This window comes from Anomalospiza imberbis, chromosome 2 (genome assembly GCF_031753505.1).
Source record: "Anomalospiza imberbis isolate Cuckoo-Finch-1a 21T00152 chromosome 2, ASM3175350v1, whole genome shotgun sequence".
Lineage (NCBI taxonomy): Eukaryota > Metazoa > Chordata > Aves > Passeriformes > Viduidae > Anomalospiza > Anomalospiza imberbis.
In genome coordinates this window covers 77703070-77723994 of record NC_089682.1, presented here as the reverse complement: position 1 = coordinate 77723994, position 20925 = coordinate 77703070, and the positions used below count along the sequence as shown (strand labels likewise).

The window sequence follows — 20925 nt, the reverse complement described above, 5'->3', positions numbered from 1 at the left end:
AGTTGTCAGACACTCTTCTGAGTTACACAATTTATGAAACATATGAGGAATAGTGTATATCTGATTTCCAAAGGGAACAGCTGGACAGCAAAAAAATGCACATGACAAGTTGTAAATGACATAACTCAAATAGTGCACGTTTATTCTGAACGGTATTTCTAAAGAGTTTGAGAAAAACAAAAACATGCTCCTGATGTACAACAAGGGCAATGATATAGATTAAAAATGGACCATCTTATTGTGAAGAATTTGCTCCCCCTGCGACTTAACTTGTAACATTGAGAATGCATCTGTAAACTGCATACAGCATACCTTTCACTAAATCTTAACTCAAGAGAGCAGGGGTGGTCTTAGCCAAATTAATCAGGAAGCAGTTGCAGATTCAAAAGAAACACCCAAGTCAGCAAACACTTTACAAAACACAGACATTGTGCATAGCAGCTGACCCTGGATTACAACATGGGGAGAACAAAACAATTTGGGGGATCAAATTTTTACTAGACACAGGGCACCATCAAGATTTAACTAAATATCACGTAATTTTGTTTCAATTGTAACAGTATGTCATATTTAGTTGGCAGGTTTAACCATTAGCTGCATCATGTAAACTCAGCCAGTTTCTGTATACACTAAACACATTCTCCCCCTTACCCCTCCCAAAAATGAGGGATCTCTCTTCTGGATGATTCTTCTCCTGTACCATGGTTTCCTCAAGTAGGAGTCTTTTTGTAGGTAATATCTTCATACTTCAACCGATGTGTGACAAAGCCAGTTGCAGAGATTCAGTAGTAACTTGGATATACACAATTTACACTCTAAAGCTGTTAGTTGCATACATTTTTCTTGCTAGATCTTCATCCAGAACAGGTGCTGGTGGTTTTTTTTCCCCCACTGAAACTCCCAACTTTAGAAAAATTTAGTTGTTCACAAGCTGTTATTCTCAAGCTAGAAGGATGTCCTCCTGCAGCAACAATCAAAGTAACTGAAGCTCTCTGCAGTAAGCCCATACTTCACACAATTTCAGTGTCTCTAGGTAACAGCACTCTCCTCCTTCACTCAACACAACTGGTAGACTAATAAAATACAACTGTTTGTCATCCAGAACTACTGACCTTCACTTGCCCATACCCATGTACAGGGAACACAGTTTTCTTAAGATTCAGATTAAACCTTGTAGTCAAGATTCAACAACTGTTTTCCAGGATTAATCGCCTGGGAAAAAGAGTCTTAATAATTATTCTCTCTTCCACCTCCTACAAAACATTTTGTTAGAAGTTACAATGAGGCAGGTCTGCTGTGGAATAGGAGCTTTAAGAATTGTTCTCATGGATACATTCATAGAATGATGGCAGCCCAAAGCAAAAAGAGACAGAAACAAGGTTAATCCAAGTAAGTTCAGACATCAGACTTGTACTTTTAAACCTGAAGAATAACTGTCTGTGAAACACACTGATTTGTGGAAGCCTACGACAACAGCAAATCCTAAGAGTTCATATCCCCACACCCATCTACCCAACCCAAACACTTACCACTTAGTTCTAGAAGAATGAAGAGCACTTTGCTTGGCACCAGAGGCAGCTATGGTCTGAGTTACAGCTGTGCTGCACAAACATCCTCAAATACAATACTATCTCTCTCTCCCCCTCCACATACTTCCCTTGGTTTGGTCTACGGATGGCCAGGGAGACTCTGTTGGCATATGACAAGCTAATTGTGCTTCGATACATCCCCTTCTAGAAAGATGCCGGGCTGCCAACACAACCACCATGAGCAGGTCCCAGCTGTACTGCAAATAAGCTTTTGTCAAAACTAGGCTGCCTCTGGCCAAAGGAACCGTTTGCATCTTTCTAGCCAGAGTCTGCCACCACGTGTTGCAAACACAGGTGCTCGGGCCATGCAGATGGGTTGGTGCTGGCCACCTGCCCATCTCCAAGACTCCAATAGTGCAAACTCAGCAAATTAAGCAGCCGTTTTCCAGCACAGGTCTGTCAAGATGCACTCCAACAAATGCTACACGCCTCTGTCAAAGGAGGAGTAACTGTGTAGCAGCTGGTATGGTCATCCCTGGGGTATCAAAGACCACCTAATGTGCAGCGAGGGGTGCCATCCCTTGCCTCACCACAATTCCTGTTTTGGAATTCTTGGTTCCCAAGTCACCCTCTAATGACTGGACAGCACCTACTAACCAGATGTATGCTGCAATGCACACTACAGGTTGGAGGCTTTCAGAGCGGAAGAATTCAAGATGCAGATCTAAACTTAAAAAAACAAACAGGAAAAGAATACAGTTCAGCATCTACATGGGGGATGGGGCAGGTTGGTGTTGTCTCAGCTCAGTGCACTTTCCCAGATGCTTGGAGAAGAGTCCAAGATCAAGTTGGTATTTATATTGGCATACATAAAATTGCTGGCAACAGTGCCTAGAAAGGAGCACTGGTATTCACGCAAACAAAGCATGAAAGGATGCAAAGCAGAGCTTAGTACAGTTTACTGCAGCCTCAAAGTTACAGTACTAGGAAGAAGCCAGCCAGCCTATTTTCCAAACCCATAAAATGCTCTAATATACGCTGCTTTCTCCGGTGCTCCACGAACACCCTCTCACCAGAGGAGAACTGCATTATTACTACTGAATGGGGAAGGGGAAAATAATCTTCAAAGGATCAAAACCACGCAGTTCTTCACCACCTCCTCCCAAAGGAGCTCATTAACACAGCAAGTCAAGCCAATACCAAGCAAATCCAGGAGACCCTGCAAAGCTATGTGATAAGGGTCAGATCCATGTCTGCCTTCTTAGCCTTGCTGCCTGGTTTCCTCAACCCTTACATCTGTCACCACAGATTCAGTAGCTGTAACAAAGTTATCTGGAGACAGGTGCTTGCCTTATGTCATCAAAGCTGGTAAGGTGGTCAGAGTCACTTTTTCCATCCCAACAACACAGATAAAACTAACTCTCAATGAGCCCTGCAGAATTTCACCCATTTTTAAAGCAAGGGTGTTGCCTCAGGATTCATATTTTTACAAGGTTATTCTTGCCAACACCAGATCTAGCTCTTACTCTGGCAAAAGTCTGCTGGGAGTTGGGTAAATGAAAATAAGAAAAATAAAGACCACTCTAAATCCTCCTCTCAGTCAGTTAAGAAGTGTAGCACCAGCTTGGGTGAGGAGTATTTAAAAAAAGCATCCAAAAAGATCAGCCCAGGCAGAGTGAAAAGGTATGGTGAAGTAGCCCACCCTTCTCAGCAAAAGATGGAGGAAAAAGCCATACTCAAAAATATTGGGAAGAACTAAATATACTTTTTTGAGGTGGGGGAATTAAAAGGAAGAGTGGGAAGTACTGAAGTAACATTCAAAGGTTGGGGGAGAGTTAAGTACCCTGTAGGTTATAAAAAACACAATAATGTAGGAGTCAAAGGACAAGATATTGCTTTGCCTTTTTCCCCCCCCATTGGGTTTACATTCTGCTTACTGAAAGAATAATTCTGAAGGAAACTTGTCATCAGGATAACCTGCTCAAGCCCTCCACACCTCAAACTTAAAAGAGATCTGCACACCTTTTCCCACCCCAACAAAAAACAAAACCAAAAAATCAGCCCCCCTGCCCTCAAAAAACCAAAAAACACCAGAAAGGAGAGCTCAAAAAGAAAAAATCCAGAACCAACCAAAACCCAACCCCAAACACGATTGGACAATCCTTGGAAGAAGCATTACATTTTGTTGGAGAGAGGTCAAGAAAAAAAAATAAGATGAAGGGGTGGAGTAAAAAAAAATAAACCAAAACAAAAAAACCAACTAACCAATCAAAACAAAACAAAAATAACAAACAAACAAACAAAAAAAAAGAGGCCTCTCTTTCCTTATTTGGCGACAAGCAAGTGCAAGAAAGTGTCCGCTGGGGTTTTGTTCAGTTGTCGGTCTTTTGCACATCTGCGTTCTGGCCAAGACAAGGGGCTTTGAGGTTTTTCTGCAGCACATGAGCATCTGCGGGCTCTATCCTCTTGTAGTAGTTCTTCTTCGTCTCAATGATCTCAAAGCCAAACTTTCTGTAGAAGTCAATTGCAGATTCATTGCTGATCTGGACATGCCTGGGACAGAAAGGGCACAGAGAGACAGGGGTCAGTACTCTGTCTCCATACTCAGAATGGTTAAAGACAAGAAAAGCAGCTATCTAGATAGAGAAGGAACAACGGTGTAACTCTAAGACTGGAAATGTTGGCCTTCCCAATTCAATTCTGGGCTAACACTCAGCTCGTGGATGGCCCATGGCTGTCAATAGAAGTAAATGTTTCCCCTCAGTAAAACTCTTGCACAAAGCACAAGATAACAGAAAGACTCTGAAGCATTACTACCTCAGTGATTTCAATTTTTCTTCATATTAATAAAGCAATATGGCAGATATTTAGTGGAAATAAGTAACAGTTTCACTGTAAAGAAAACTTTAACTTCCTGTAGTAAGACTTTGCAGATGACCAGAGGAGTTGTCTCAGTGATGATCCCAACACACTGTAACATACAACTGGCAATGGCGTTTGATATGATTTTAACACTTTGCTCTACTCCAACCACTCCTCTCTCCTCACAAAAAGCTGTAATACAAAAAAGTCCTATGGATTTACAAAGTCCTTTTCCCTCCTATTTACTTCTCCTAAAGTTTTACAGATTTTGCTAGCATGTTTCAAGGTCTCCAAAACAAATAGCCACCAGTTCTTTATCCTATGTGACTAGGACATTTATTTGCACAAGTTTCGTTTATAAAAAGAAAAAAAAAAAAAAAAGAAAAAATAAGAAAGAGAAAAAAGAAATAAAAATGTTTGGACCAACAAAAGGCATTCATTAAACACTCCCAAAATTCAGCAGACACTGCACAACTTCGTGAACCACTTTGTCATGACAACACACTCCATAATCACAGAACCAAAGTAACTGTGGAAGCAACAGCAGAACAAAAGATCTTAGTGTTAAGCCAAATAAGCACCAAAAAGCTAAACTTTATTGTAATGACAAATTTAGGCAGTGCTATAAAATTTGGTGCTAAACTGCATAATATGTTCAAACAGAAGATGCATAAGCAATAGACAGAGTAATAAAATCAATGAGCCACTAAAAGAACTTCAGCCCGATTTTGGGGGCTATTTATTGTCATGCCAGAATCCTTGGTCTAGGAACTGTAAAGAAGGATTATGAAGGATTTGGGGCAGGGTTTGTATTACAATCAGCAAACAGTTCCTTCACTATACACACAGTAACATGCCTGCCCCTGTCCCATTATGCAGGCAACTCAGAGAGAGTTCATTACCAATTGTCCTGAGGCAGGAGAGCAGGAAGGAATACGAGCCAAAAGTAACTTTAATCAGACACCTCTTTAAAACATGCTCCTCTTACACAGATGGCACAAAGCAACAACAGCAGAGGACGTGGAAGAGTCTGCATCTCCATGGCAGAAGCGGGAGAGTTTGAGGAGAAAGTCACTCCATTTACAGTGATATCAGTGTATGAAACACTCCTCACAAAGCATCTTCCACAGGCCTGGCAAGTATTCAGGGTGTAGTTCTGTGGCAGTGTAAGTCCATCCAAGCTGTACCTGCTGTGGGCCTATCCCTAGCAGTGCATCGTGCTGGCACGGGTGTGATGGCCAACACAGTGATGGACAAGGAGGAGCTGGCTCAGAGAAGTGATCAAGCCAAAAACTGCCATCAGCTCACTTGGTAACCACACAGACACCAATGCACAGCAAAAAGCACAAGTGTGAAACCAGCAGCAAAGGAAAAGCATAGTTTTGACATTTATGGATTCCAGACTCTCTTTCCAGGGGGACTACTGGTACTACCCTCTATCCCAGTGCTTGTTCTCTTGCCTGCATCATGCCAAGTGCTTTCACAGACATGCAGTTGATTTTAAAAATAACCAAACAAAGCACAAGAAAACCACCCCCAACCCACCAAAACACACTAGATTGAAAAATAACACCCAGAAACAGAAAACAGCTTCCCCAGCTGGGTCAGCACACTGATCTAGTTTATTGTGTTGCTGAACAAATAGCTGACCTGGCAGTGTGCAAGAATGAGAATAGCAGTTGGGCCTTATTACTGAATGTAGTAAATTTTCAGTGCTTGCAAACATCTCTAATATTCTAACCCACACAGTGCTGTCATAAAAGACAGAAAGGAAATGCATCAAAACTGCATCCAAGGCTTGCAGTATTTTCCATTCTGAAGATGACCTTGTATGATAAAAATAAAATCCTTTCTAAAAAGTTTTTTTTTTGGTCTTACAGTATAATTTTGCTCTAGAACATAATTTTGTAACTAAATTGCTTTCAAATTCAGCAAATTTGCAGAACCCTTTCTAATTCAAGCAGCTTTTGGTTTTCTCAGCATTGCACAACAAGCCCAGAATATGATCCCTGTCTTTCCTGCTAGTACTTACAAGATGTTCCATGACCTCACTAAAATATATACTAAACCCACACTTGGATCTCCATCCCTTTGCTCCCATATCTACCTTTATCATTTCTCAAAAAATGCATGAGTGTAACTCATTTACTTACAGATAGATGTTGTCAAAAGTGCCATCTTTTTCACAGATGTTTAAGACATGATTCAACATTTTAGTTCCTACCAAAAGATAAAGAGATACTTAGGAAAACTAGGACACAACTTACGCTGTACTTAGCTAGGCGCTTCCTGGAGGAGAGGCAGGTTAACTGTAGGTAGACTAAAATGATAGAGTGTGAAAACTAGGAAAGGCAAATAAAACATGATGTGTAAGTATTTCATTCTGTCCCTGATTGCTCATAAACCTTACTTCATTGTTTCTACGAAGAAGAAATAAAAATCACAACAGATCAGAAGCAAACTTATAAATCAGCTTATTTTAATAGTTTCAAGGTCTCAAACTCAGCTCAAAATACAGCCAAAATATTGTATAAAGCAGTGAGGGAACTGGTAAGCTTTTCTACTAAAGACCTAGTAAAATAATTTAAAATAAAATTATCTTTTCAATCTAGTTTGTCAAGGCAAACAGGTTACTATAGGTCTTGATTAATCTGTCCTATGGCTTTGCAGTGTGGAGCAAAGAACTAAATGCAATATAGACAAAAAGCAGGTGCTACCCCTGAGCAGCAATAATCAGTAGTGATAAAGACAAAATAAAGCCCCTACATTTAGAGGAGTGAAGAGAGAAGCCAATGAAGGAGTGTTGTGTTCTGCTTACGTATGACTTGCATACTGGCTACATATCTCTGACAAATTATTTCATTTCTCTCTGCAAAAATTTTCACATCTATAGAAGCAGAGTATTTACATAACACTATGATAATATGATTAAGATTAAAGTAATCTGAAATCCTGAAGTAAAAATTTCTACAAAAGGTTCATTTCTGAAAAGCAGGAAAGAATGAGCACATGATAAATCATACTCTTTCCCCCAAGTCCCTTCCAAAGAAATCAGTAAAGTGCACTAACTTGCACTAAAAATCTGAAAGAGCATTTAGAAAGCTGGACAGCAACCTGGTTTCTTTGACGCCTCAGATAAAAAAAAAAAAAATTACCCTCCTTACCTATTCCTAGCCTTCGGTAGGGTGCCAGGCATCCAAGTGTCATGATGTACAGTCTCTTCTGGTTCTGGGAGTGATCCACCCTACAGCACACTGCTCCCACTGCAATATCATTGAAATAGGCTGCCAGGGAGGGAAACAAAGGTTTATCAGCAACAAGTCTCAAACTACACATACAGCTCTTTCATTTACACCCTCTATCTTCCTCCCTCCCCTCTCGTTAATTCTCCCATCCAGATAAAATGATATACATTGTGGATTCACACTTGGAATGAAGTAACTAGTGCTGCTTTGACACAGTGGTTGCTCACCACTGTTCACACCAACCAGCAATGACATCACAAGGTAAGCTGGCAATGCACAACTGTTTTCTTCTGCAACAGAAAACATGCCTATTCCCAGTGGGACGTAATCTATCTAGAACGCAGACCCTCTGTGGCTTCTTTGAGGTTCTTAAACAGTTATTTTTCATGATGTAAAACAACCAAATAGAAGGAGCTGCTATTCAAAACCATTATGGATAGCAATGATGACCACTTCTGCCACCACAGCCCACAATTACTGACAAGAACATTTGTACCTAGTTTGGCAAGTTCGCCAACCTCCAGTACATCCTTGTAGAACTTGTCATTGTAGCTGACAGGAAAAATGACCTGGTTTAGCCTCTTCAGCTGCTTAATGTTGTGTGGCGTCACATCTCCCAGCTCGATCCGGCTACTGGAACAAATCAAAACATGCTTAACATCTGACATACTGCAACACTTTTAAGGACACCCAAGATCAATTATTTTGCTTATCCTTAGAGAACTCTCCCACCTAGTAGTCAGCTCAATACATATTTGAACTGCCACATCCAACCCATACAATCAAATCTTATGCTGGTGGCTGATTTAAGTCCCAAATCTAGTTTCAGTCAGTTCAATACAGTCAGAAGTTTCTCAGGCCACACTAAACACTAATGTGCCATAGCATATGTGTGGTTTTACTGGGTGGGAGACAGGAGAACATGGATCTCTACAGAAGTATTAGCATTAACATTATCCCACTTATTTCCCCTCTGATCATCAAGAGCATAAGAAAAAAAATTAAAACCCCAATGAAAATATGGGAGGAACAAGAAGCTAGAACAAACCAAGGAAATTAATTCCTTATCCACGCTTCAAAGACAGCCTCAATTTTACCACCTTTCAATATAAAACCTATGCTTAGACAAAGTCCTTACTAAACATCTGTCTCTAACAACCAACAGTACTGCGTGCAACAAATATATTAAGCCTGTTAATATGCAAGTGTGCCCTTCTCAAGGTGATATCTGCATCTACTTTGATCATCACTGAAATCTTTCTTCCTGCTGAAAGCAGAACCACAACCTTAAAATACACTGAATTATACTAAGAAGAAACAGACCAAACTTCTCTCTTTTCTAAAACTAACTTCCTGACAGAAATACTATACACACAGAAGAAAATTAAAAAAAAATAAAAAGAAAGAGATTAGTTACTCTTGGGTGAGGGCAAGCAGTTTTAACAATGACAACAAGAATGAGAAATAAAAAGATCAAGATAATCAAAATCTTTTCCCAAATGATAACCAAAATCTGTAGAAAGCCAGTGAACATAGAATTAGAAAAGCACACAATTCTAGGTTCATATCAGCCCTGTTTTACTGAATTTATATGGGCAACCAGATTGTTTTCTGCCCAAACATCAGTAAAGACACCATTTGCTCTCAAGATTCCTTTCTTCATGTATGGCCATTTGCACAAGTCCCTTTGAGAATTATATTCCAACACAATGTGAGTCCTGAGCTAATAAGGATGACGTTCTCACACTACAGAAGTACTCCCAGTGTAAACAAGCGTGCAATCAAAGTTATGAGATGGTGGAGAAACTGTAGTACTTGTTTTATGCCCAGTGGGCACAACTGCTCAGCCTAGCACAGCGGGCTTCTTCAGGCTCACAGAAGGCAAGTTCTGATCCCGGCCAGCAGAAGACTGCTGCCTTCTCCTCACAAACAGCAGGAGTAAAACTGTGGCATGTGGGTTCCTGGGTATATTGAAAGAGTTTTGCTGGAGTGGGGCACCTCAGTAAACTCGTACTAGGAGGGACAAGATGCCTGAAGAGTCCCTTTTGCTGCAGTTTGCATGAGAGTAGAAATGAAAAGGGAGCAGGTGTCAACTGCCCAGCTAGGTCAGATGAGGTGCACTACAGGAGGTCAGTAAGGGAGGAGACAAACCTCACATTCATACTCAGTTACTGAAAGCCTAGACCACTTCTCCAAATAACACAATATTAACCTTGGTGATACAAAAAAGTATCAGCAGTTCCAAGCTTCAGTAGATCAGCAATGCTAGCATGATGAACTCATAACAAAGTTGCTACACACCACATCTCCTTTTGAGCAAAAATCCCTGACACAGACCATCACTAGGTAGTGTTTTCTAATATTATTTAAAGATTAATTAGTTACTAATCAAACAAACCAGGCATTAGAAGACAGTCACTATGAAATATTTATGACAACAGTGCAACAGGACAAAAATATATTACCACAGGCAGCCAGGACAAGATGGCTAAGAAAAGGAACATGGCCAGAAAATGGATCTTCACCAAGACAGTTTCAGAGAACAAATAAATAAATAAATGCAGAAGCAGAGCCTAAGGCTGGGAGCTGCTGAGCCAAGACATCACCTCCGAGGCTGGCATCAGGCCACAGAAATTAGCTCTGTTAGGAGATGGCTAAAAGGCACTTGCACTTGCTGACACATTTCCTCAAGCCCCTGGACTTCCCCCCTCTATCTCTCACCACTTGCCACATTCACTGCTGCCTCCTGCCATCTCCTGCTGCTTGTCTCCTATGCTCTGTCACTATCTGGTTTGTCAATACATGAATTGAACCAGGGACAGTATCTTCCCCTGGAGAATAATATGAAAGAAGTTTGAGAAACACTGCAGGAAGCATAAATCAATACCCTAAACAGATCTGTTTAAATAGCCTGTACTCAAACCATAAATTACTTTAATGTATAACACTAGCTGATTAAATCAGCACCACATCTATTATGCACAAAACCATTTAATACATAAATTAAGTAAGAACATGGAAAGGAAGACCCACATTATGAGAATTCATTATTTTGCCTGAGGACAGCATGGCAAAAGTGCCATCGAGGCCTTGAGTAAAATCAAAGGAAAGCGGGCACTGCTGCCAAAGGCAGCAGTCTTGCTGTCCCTGAGCCACTCATTTTCATCCTCTTGCTGGTACAAACATTTGTGCAAAAATGTGGTGAACCAACACCAATTAAAACTAACCTGGACAAAAAAAGGAAAGCTTAGTTTTAATCCATATCAGTCCCCTGACTGGCTTCACCACACAAGTCCTCTGCCAGAATAAAGAAGAGAAAAGAAGTTGCCATAGGCAGAACTAATTGGTTCCTGAGCAGAAGTGCCAGCTCACCCTGGTTTAAACTGGAAATACTGTGCAAGAGGAGCACAGGGATGTAGATTATCCAGTACATCTGTGAACACAGTCTACACATATTGTGCTACATTTTATCATTCATAGAAAAACATGCACTTTGATCCTAAGGACTGAAAAAAACTACTCCAAATAGCCAAGACAAAGCACCTGTAATAAAGGACTCAAAATTATCACTCCCCTATTTTCACCAAAGTAAAGCAAGCAGCTTTGTGGGGTCTTTTTTGTTGTTGTTACTTTTTAACATCAGTTTACAACTAGACCTGGTTCTTCAAGTGAAGTCTCAGCCAAATCAGTGACTTAAGCAAGTTTACTGTGACAGCTAAGGTCTGACTAGGCCAGTCCTGTGCATTCCAGCTTAGTAGAAGGTGTACCAGAAACACTTGTCCTCTGCTGTTGCAAAGAAAAAAATTAAATTACGAGCTCAAATTATCATAAGAGAAAGCATAAAGATGTATAAAGAACCTGAAATGCCCAGAAGGAACATGCCCTCCCATAAGAAATTATTCAACTCTATGATGCCACTAATATTCCTAAGAAGAACCATACTCACTACTGGCACCCCACAGCTCAAATGGCACTCCATGGAAGATGCAATAGTCAACTGTACTCCATCTCAGATGTCAAAGCTTCTGGGACAAGCCAGTCACCCCATCCCAAGCAGCTGTTTTTACCACAGAGGAATGAGGGACTCCTGGGCTTATCAGGTCAGGCCTCTTACTACTACACACCAGCATTCTGAAGCCACTTAATCATTTTCCATTGTAAAGCTGTTCCCAAGCTACCATTATTCTCAGTTAGTAATTCCAGTGTACTCCAATGTACCTCTATGCTGCCTGGAGATGATGGGCACCATTGCACAAGCCTTTTCAGAGAGTTATCATGATCTCTTCATACCTTTCTTCTAACTAAAGCCAAGCTCCTGGCCTTTTCGTGTATGACTGGCTCTTAATTCCCACTATTGTCATACTAGCTCTTCCTTACATTCCTTCTGATTAAAGCTGATTTTCCTAAAACATGGCTAACCAAAACCAATTACAACAAGCACTGTTGTCTTGTCCAATGGCACTAAGTTTTTCCTGTCACTACTGGAAGCATTTTCCTGACATATCCTAGGACTACGTTTTCACGAGATACGTTCAGCATTTTTCACGACTGCTACATTCCACGACTTGGTCACTGGGGAAAAAAAACACTTGGAGAATTCTCTAGTAAAGGGAATCAGTTGCTGGTGCATAGGCTGCTATCTGTTAAAAGTGCACAGCAACACTGCCCAGCGATGTAAGAGCGGAAGTGAAGAGCGATCCACCAAATCTGAACAGAAGTGTGACTTTAGTGAGGTGACAGGCACCACTTCCTGAAACTGGATGCGTGCCCAGAACATTGGCATTAACACTCCTGCTCTTGCATGCCAGTGTCCTAAGATCTTCCAGGCACTGGCTAGAAAAAGCTTCACATGTTTTGTAGGACCAAACGAAATCTAGTTAGTCCTGCTGCAGTTGCATTGCTCTGTCTGCAGCTTACAGTGCCATGATTTGAACAGTCTATTTTTCCTACAATGTCTTACATTGATACTGGTGGAAGTAACACAGGCTACTTATGTTAAGACTGACTTTTGCTTTTCAACATATATCAAAAGAGAACTGCTATGCAGAATGACAGCTCAAGAGGCAGCCAATTTCCAGCTGCAGTTCAACAGGAAATGCAAATTCACTCCCTGGGAATAACAAGTGTCCAACACTAGTTTAGAACCAACATCAGGGAGAAAAGAGTGAATTTTGAGTTTCTTAATGCTGTAAGAATCTCAGTCCCATTCAACTTTAAAAAGTGCAAGTCGCTCCCCAGAGGGCTGTGCCTGACTGAAACAGATCTCCGTGTAACTGATAGCTGGGCTTGGGCTTATTGAAGGCATCTGGCAGTCTAAATTTAGCAGAGCTGTATCTGAAACCTGCAAAACTTACTGAGGAGTAAGTCAGGAGAGGCAGCACTGAGAAATGGGCCCTAACAAATTAAGGGGACTTCAGAGAAGGTTTGTCACCTGCTAAGCGGCCAGCTAGCTTTATTGCTTCTATTTTGGCATCCAAGTCAAAGCAGGAGTCTAGACAGGATAATCCGCTCATAAAATAAAACCAAACCAGAACTATGAAGGCTATAGACCTGAAGAGTGTGGCTCTGCTTAGATTCAACTCCAAGGCCAAAAGAGCCTCTTCTAGTGTTTTGGGGTTGTTGGAATTTTTATGGGTTTTTTTTGTTTGGTTTGTTTGTGTTTAGGATTTTATTTAATGGATGAGCTGTCTTGCTACACACACACAAGTTAGTCTAGTTCTTGTGGGCAGACCAGTATGTTTTCAATTACCTCAAAGATCTGTCGGCTGCATATCTAGTCTGCTTCGCTTGTCAGAAAACCAGAAGGATAAGTACAAACCTAGCATGCAAAAAGCCTTAACAATTTGCTCTGAGACCCCTGATCTTTAGTCCTGCTTACTACTGAAAACATGTATTGCATGAAACCTGATATCCTGCTGGATGTTACCCCCAGTTCTGGCCTGCAGAAGAGCACAATGATGTACAGAAGAAAACAAAGCAATTTTAGAATCAGAATTAACAGAAGACTTCATTCAAGACTTGCAAGATCACTGGATCTCACTGTGAAAAGGTTTCATGCATCACAATTTCCCAAGACATACATTAGACCCTAGCTGCCTTTCCCTTTAGCATTAAAAAAGGAAAAAAATACACAGCACATTACAGCCAAGTTTCTTCACTATATGTGGATATCATATAATTTACTCTGCTTCAACCCAGAAAACCTGACCACATACAAAAGACTGGCCAGTCTTCACATGCAAGAAGCAAAGTTATGCTATAATAGCATCGCAGTTTTTCCAGCTGAAACATGTCCCACTTAGGTCTCAAATCTTCAAGTGAAAAATAAACTTTCACAAGAAAATGATAAGCTGTCCTATTCTGTAGATGGATACAATGAGCATGAATCGCTATGCCCAGCCAACAGAATTTTCAAACTCTAAAATAGCAAAAAGAAGTAGCTGTTCCAGAACAGAAAAGCAGACACATATACATCGTTTAGTTGTCCATAAAATTCTGCTGCTCTAGAGCACCTGACAAGCTTAAGGCCTAAATATTTATTCAGCCTATTCCAGGTACATCAATATCAGGTGAAAGAGGAAACAACTTGTCTGCAATCATACAGCAGATAAAGGGCTGCCAGAAACCTCAACTCTTCGTTTCTTCTCCAAAGTAAGCTCACAAGAACATTGATTTCTATCCATGATTGCTAAACAGTACTTCACTATTTTGAAATAGCTTCCCTCAAAATTACTTCTGTGCCTCCACTAACTATATCCTGAGACACCTTATGGATTACTTCCCCTTTCCACACCCTAAATGTCCCCAGATCTAACAATTATAACCCTTACTTGCCTCCCAGAAGATCAGTACCCTTTGCTAATTAGTGTTCATGAAGTACCTGATGATCATCAAGTAAGAACAGAGGCTTGCCTTCAAATTCAAAATAGAAGTGATGCTTACCAAGTACCTTATTTACATAAATACATCGTGAGGGCACTTGTATGTACACAGGTAAGAAACTACGGAATTGACATACTAGGAGAAAATCATTTTTCTGCTTTACACAAACTATTTCCATAGGTCACTGAAAATGCATTTTTTTACATATGCCTTTGTCCATTAGAATAGTGGGGAAAAAAGTCACTTCATTACAGGTTTCCTACCTATACTTTAGATTTCAGTCCCAGAGCTGGGTTTTGCAAGGTGTTCAAATCACACATTATATTAATAACATACCATGAAAAATAACTGAATGTGCTATCATTTGCATGTGCCTATCTTAAAAACACTTCTAAGGCAACAATAATTTCCTCCCGTCCTTTCCCTAATTTTCACTAAGAATGAATTGTTCTGAAATAAAAATTTGTGCCAAAGATCTAAAAGCAAGTAAATCTCCTTTAAGTGCAATTTTCAACTTAATTTGTGATCTTTGCCGACAGTTCCAAGTGCCAGGTAGAGAAAACTTTCACGAGCCTTCAGCTGCTGCCCAAGTCTCATCCCATACTCTCAAGAGAGCACAAATACAATGCTCAGATGGTGGAAATCAGATTTTTTTTCAGGGTTAGAGATCCTAGTCTGCCAAGGGCCAAAAATCACATGGAGCCTAGAACAGAGCAGGGAGAGGGAGAAGGAAGGCCAAGTAAAGCTCAGGAAGTACTTCATGCCTTAAGATCTTACTGTGAAGCACAGTATTTTCAATTAATTAAAGAAAGAAATACTCTGCCCCCAGGAAAATTGAAATATCTTAATCTTAGTCGCCTAGTGACACTGTTGTGGAAATGATTTTGGCTCTATTTTCAATAAAGCCTAAAGTATAATTTCCTTCTTATAATGAATTCATTCAATACACTTTGACACAAATACACAGTTACCCCATTTCAGTGCTGTGCTTTGCTGCTCTCAGGTCTTCAAGGCCAAGAGTCTCCAAATAACCAGGTATTCTGTGCACAAGACTCTCTCTTACCCTGGCTTCCCCACCTCAAACTCCTTCCTGACAAACTTCTGCTGCTTCACAACCAACTCCCACAGGGGTCACTTCTTCCCTTTCTCTCTTCCAGATAGGAAAAGAAAGTAATCCTGACATTGCTTGCCTCACATAGAGCAGGAGTGATGCAAGGAAGTACTGCACTTCTCTCTTATCAATTCTCAAACAAATATAAAGCTCCAACTTTTCATGTTCTTTCCTCTTCTAGATAAAAATATCTAGCGCCTTCTCAGATTATTGGTCTGAACACTTCTAATGCTTGCCAAATGGGCACGCTCTTCAAGTTCTGAATGATTTCCACTTGGATTAAAGTATTTTTCAGGCTCAACCATCACCCATTATTCCCCCTTTTAAAAGAGATTTAGTGTGGCAAAGGAGGATGCATCATTTCTTGTCCTCAGGAGATGGCAGCAGAGTCTGTGGCATTTGGTGATTAACTAATGTTACTACATTTTTCACAGAAATGTCCCAAACTACCAAGCTACATCTACATGCAGAAAGAACCAAATGGTCAAACAGTACTCAAAACACAAGACTGGGTTCTAAAGTGCTTCAGTAAAATGGCTACAACTCCTCTGCTACCTTCCTACCCTCCCAATCCTTCCTACTTCGTGGAATGTCTTCATCTGGTTATGGAATTAAACTCAAAGTGGTCAGTTATAAATCAGGTTAAAGTACCTATAATAAACTGCACTGAGTGTTTTATAAACTCATTTAGAAGCTGTTAAGCCATTTGTAATCTTGCATATAGGCAAGGTCTAAATTTACCGTCCATGAAAATAAATGCAGACTTTAGCTCACACTTGGACATTTCTAGGTTCAGAAAAAGCCTAAAACTGAAGTGATTTTCAAGCTCAATTACCTTTTTTGTCCTGACTCCAGTGCATATGACCATTCAGCAGTTTTCTCATAAACTTGGAACTTCCTCCCATGTATGTTAAGCTTAGCACTGTGCCGAGCAAATGGAAACAATTCAGCAACTCTGTACAAACTCTGTTATTCTAACTCAGGAGAGAAAAAAACCCTCCCTGTTCTCAGAAACATGATCATCTTCAGGACCTTGAAAGGTTTACTCCTTGAATCCGGGCAAAACAAGCAGAGGTATCAGAGCTTACCATAACGACTCCCCACACTTTCAGAAACAATATAGTTATTTTTCTGTTCTGTTCAGTACTCCCCAGCTGTGATGTCTCTCCTTCAAGGCAGCCTAACCCTGCAAAGTCTCAGGGTTAGGAAGTTCTCTGAGGCAGCAGGTACCTGTTGTGTAGGATGCAGCCTGTAGGACTCTTCCACAGCAAGTCAGGAGGACCCTTAGGAACTACAAAACCTGAGACTTAGCTGCAAACACGACAAAGTTGAGAGGCAATCTCCTAGGAGAGTCTTACCCAAAAGTAGTTAATGCACACTTCTTTCTAAGGCTGGTTTAACACACAGCACTCTACTTAGTCCCTGTTTCAATCAGTTTTCCACCACATGGCTCAAGGTGTGCTGCTGCATGACAATCTCCCAGGTGTTTCCAATCAAAACTGGAGAGGTTAATGTGACAAAATAACACATGCACAGGATCCCAGGCACTGGGCCCTGCTCGTAACATGCCCTACTGGCTCCATGTATGTGACAATCCTGGTCACACAGCAGGTACATGCACGCAATGGAGCACGCAGGTCCTGCAATAGCCTCGTGTAATGTGATTTTTAGGGAAGGTCATCAGGGAAAGGCTGGATGCCTTACTTTCATAGGTTTCATCTGAACTGAAACAAGTCAGAAATGCACCCTTACTTTAAGGCATCAAATGTCATGAACAGCAATCAGCAAATGCTCAAAAACCAATGCAAGACTTCCAGTTTTCTCTCCTGAAAACCAGCAGCATAACAACTGGTAATGAAAACACAAAACCACTGAGCAACAAGTGAATCAACACCATGAAAACAGCAAAGTGCAGGGAGTATTATTTACATCTGCTCTACAAAAACAGCCAGATTACTACAGGACCTGAGTCTCTTCCACTGGTATTTTCCCTCATGCAAACACCGTTCTAAAAAAAAGATTTTCAAATTCAAGAACTAACAATAATAATATATAATAAATGAAAAAATAAATTAATTTCTAGAGAATCACGAGGTTCACTAACAGAACAGTGAATTACCTCAGTTTTTCAAGTCACATTTAAGAAAAAAAGGAAAACAATGATTCTCTATTAAAATTATTCAGAAGGTGAGGATAGAGTGAACATAAAGCCAAGTCTTACAAAACCAGGTGAAAGCTAATAGCAGTTCCCAGTTGAGAAGATGGTGTTTAACTCATCATATAAGAGAAAATCCACAAAATTGTAAGCAGCTGAGAAAGCAAAAAATCTTCTGCTATTTCTGAAACCAGAGGGCCAGGGTAGAAGAGGTCACCTAACCTCAAACACCCTGATAACACAGACACTACAACATGCTATGCATTATTAACACACATCTATGTGCTATTTCGAATTCAGAGAGCTAAGAAAGAAGGCTGCAAGGCACATATGTTGACTACACAGCCTTTAAGATCTGAAATTTCATGCCAATGAACCGGCTAGTTTCTTTTTAAATTCTTTCTCTGCCAAAGTAGACTCTTCATAATGACAGCTGATAAAACATCAGCTGCTCTAAGTGCTTCCAAAATCATCTCTGCATTTTGTGGTGTGGGTAACAATGCAGTGCATACATTCCCAGAAAAAACAGTCAGATGGAATCAGTTTGTTCTGAAGGACTTGTCCACAATTTTGGATTCAATACTGAAGAAAGACCAGATCCCTTCAAGCCCATCAGTTTCTATATGCTGGGAGCTGAAGCTTTAGATCTATTTTTGGACCCATCTTTTGACAGTACTTGTACTTTAGGGATCTTCACTGATCTTTGTAACTTTAAAAACAATTTGGATTTTTTCCAAAGTACCCCTGTGTAATTTATACATTTCTTTTGAACTCTAGTCCTTTGAGTCTCATTGTATTTAAATGGGGTTATTTTTCAATTTGAGCTGCCGGCATATTTGCCTCCATCTGAATTTTTAGAGAACACCTGGATTCAATATGAGAATCTGCACAGGAATATGAATTTATTCTGCACCAGAACTTGCTGTGTGGTGCTAACAGTGTTTTGGCAAGACAGGAATATGCTGTTCTTCAAAGAGATGAAAGAGTACCATAAGAGCAGAAATACCAAGTACAGAACCCAAAGCAGTAAGCCCTGAAGTTGAACCAGAAATAAAGCTGCCTGTAAGTAAAAGTAAGGTGACAGAAATAAAGTTTGGTGCACTGGAAGCAGAAGAGTGGTATGCAGGTTTTTTCTCCACAGCCTTTATTCTAAAAAAAAAAAAGTTACAAGAAGTAAAAAAGCCCAGGAAATGAGAACTCCTGATCAGTGCAAGCAAGGCCAGGCTCAGTTCCTTGGGGAGCACTGAGCACTGCAGACAGCTCCGGCATGCCCTGCCAGGACATCCCCACAGCATCAGCCTGGCATGCCTGGGCCACTTTCCCACTCACACATCCAGGTCCCAGTAACCCCATCCCACGACTGACACACAACCAGAGCAAGGCTAAGCTGTAGCAAACAGCAGATCGGTCAACAAAGGATAAAAGGAAACCCAGTTCTGTCGGGAGCACTGCTGAACAAGATCGCATCAACTGCCACCTCATCCTGGCTGATCCGTGCTGCTGCTCTTCCCGCAAACTCCGGCATCCTCATTAAGGGGACTAAGAGTGGGGGTGTTCCATTTTATGTAGGGCGGTGCAGGTGGATAAAGGATTGTCCGATATCCCAAACGCACCTGTCTTATAGGTGTGTTAGGTCAGCTGAGAGTTTGTTTATTTGCAATCATCCCTGAACCGCTTTCCACAGACACCTGCCAGCCCCTCAGGATGCCTGAAGCTGCTTACACGCTGTAAGAACCAGCCAAGAGGCTGTTATCAAGCAGTCTTGTATGACCTCACCCCTACTGCTAATAAGCTAAACCCCTTACCATTTCTTAGTAAAAGCTTAAGTGATTCAGCTTCCATACACCCTGCCTTAAGCTGCCAAACTGGAATAATAATACCCATCATTGCATAACACCGGTTCCAAGGGGACTGGTTTAATGCTCTTTTGAGAATCGGCTGGGGATAGCTTCCTTTGTGCCTATGAAGAAACTGAGGCACAGAACTGGAACAAGCACATTTTGTGGAGCACAAGTGATGCTGAAATTAATAAACATTAGGTGGCTTAGCCAACATTGAAAAACCTGTCCCAAAGTGACCTGGACAAGGTCAGGCAGGTCACCTGACACCAAAGCACAACTGTGAGTGTAAAGGCCTCCGGTCTCCTGTACAAAAACGGCACCTCACTGCCCCCACTGAGAAGGAAATCAGTGTTTTCATCCAAGCATATTTGAAATCTCTAGTTTTCAGGAAACAGAGAGAAGCGATGCCAGGCCCAAAGCAGCGGGTGTGCTACAGAAACACGACACAGAACACAGCTCGTTTGTCATCCATCCACGCTCTACAGCCTCCACGTAGCAATTAAAGACTTAAAAAACCAACAAAAGTGCTAAGAGGATGTTACACACAATAGCACTGCAAAACCACACGCATCCGAGGTTGGCAGCTTTTTCGCACACAGTGAGCGGCGCTTCTTTGCTACCGCCAGACAAGGACCAGACAGGGACGACAGCCCGGCCAGCATCCCCGCCCGCTCTGCACATCGCCAGACCCCGCGGGGCGGGATCCCCCCGAGCACGAGGAGCCGCCGCGTCCCGCCCGCTCCAGCGCGGGGCTCAGTGCGGAGAACCCTCGCTCCGGCGGCGGGACGATCGTGACGGGCAGCTCCTGCTCAGCCCAAAGGGCGCCAGCGGCGACACCGCCGGCTTTTCTCGCCCAGAAGGACTCCGCGCCACGGGCCCTGTCCCAGAGGGCGGGAGGGACGCAGCAACACCCCCCGAGCTCAGAGGCGGCGGCACCGCTCGGCCCTCTCCGCCTCCCGCCCGCCGCGCCGCCCGGGCCCGCCCCGCTCCCAGCTCCCCTCCCGGGTGGGCCCGGCCCGGGCCGAGCCCCGCACTCACCCCTTCATGGTGCGTCCGCGGCCTGCCCGGCGTCCGCACTAGCTGCGTCCAGGGCCCGGCGGTGCGGGTGTGGCTCCGGCCTCCCCGTGCTCAGCGCGGGCAGCTCGGTCTCCTCCCGATCCCGATCTTAATCCCGCTCCCGCTCCACATGGGCCTCCGCCCGCCCCGCCCCGCCCCGTGACCCCTCACCTCACGCCGCGCGCGCGCCCCCGCCCCGCCCGCCATGACCCGCCCGCCCCGCCCCTCCCGCGCGCCCCCGCCG

General features: G+C 42.2%; 1 protein-coding gene across 6 annotated transcripts; it reads right to left on the bottom strand.

Annotated features, from left to right (window-relative positions):
* Positions 1-109: 109 nt before the first annotated feature.
* Positions 110-20824, bottom strand: NAA50 (N-alpha-acetyltransferase 50, NatE catalytic subunit). Of its 6 annotated transcripts, none has more exons than XM_068181898.1 (5): positions 20664-20824; positions 8133-8269; positions 7556-7675; positions 6545-6611; positions 110-4082 (listed from the first exon to the last, which is right to left on the bottom strand). In XM_068181898.1, the coding sequence occupies exons 1-5, from the start codon at positions 20669-20671 to the stop codon at positions 3902-3904; spliced, it is 513 nt and encodes a 170-aa protein (XP_068037999.1). In that variant the 5' UTR covers positions 20672-20824; the 3' UTR covers positions 110-3901. The 6 variants fall into 6 exon arrangements, with proteins under 6 accessions (XP_068037999.1, XP_068038000.1, XP_068037997.1 ...); XM_068181899.1 differs by having other exon boundaries at positions 8133-8266; XM_068181896.1 differs by lacking the exon at positions 20664-20824 and adding an exon at positions 16466-16627 and having other exon boundaries at positions 8133-8271.
* Between the last annotated feature and the right edge of the window lie 101 nt (positions 20825-20925).

What these genes read in the sequence shown, in the direction of transcription:
- NAA50 (XM_068181896.1), bottom strand. Translation starts at nt 16,534, where the DNA reads ATGGGAGGAAGTTCCAAGTTTATGAGAAAACTGCTGAATGGTCATATG. An exon ending in ACTGGAGTCAGGACAAAAAA is followed by an intron (nt 8,272 to 16,465) that starts GGTAATTGAGCT and finishes TTGATTTGTTCC; the next exon opens with AGTAGCCGGATCGAGCTGGG. An exon ending in CTACCGAAGGCTAGGAATAG is followed by an intron (nt 6,612 to 7,555) that starts GTAAGGAGGGTA and finishes ATCTTTTGGTAG; the next exon opens with GAACTAAAATGTTGAATCAT.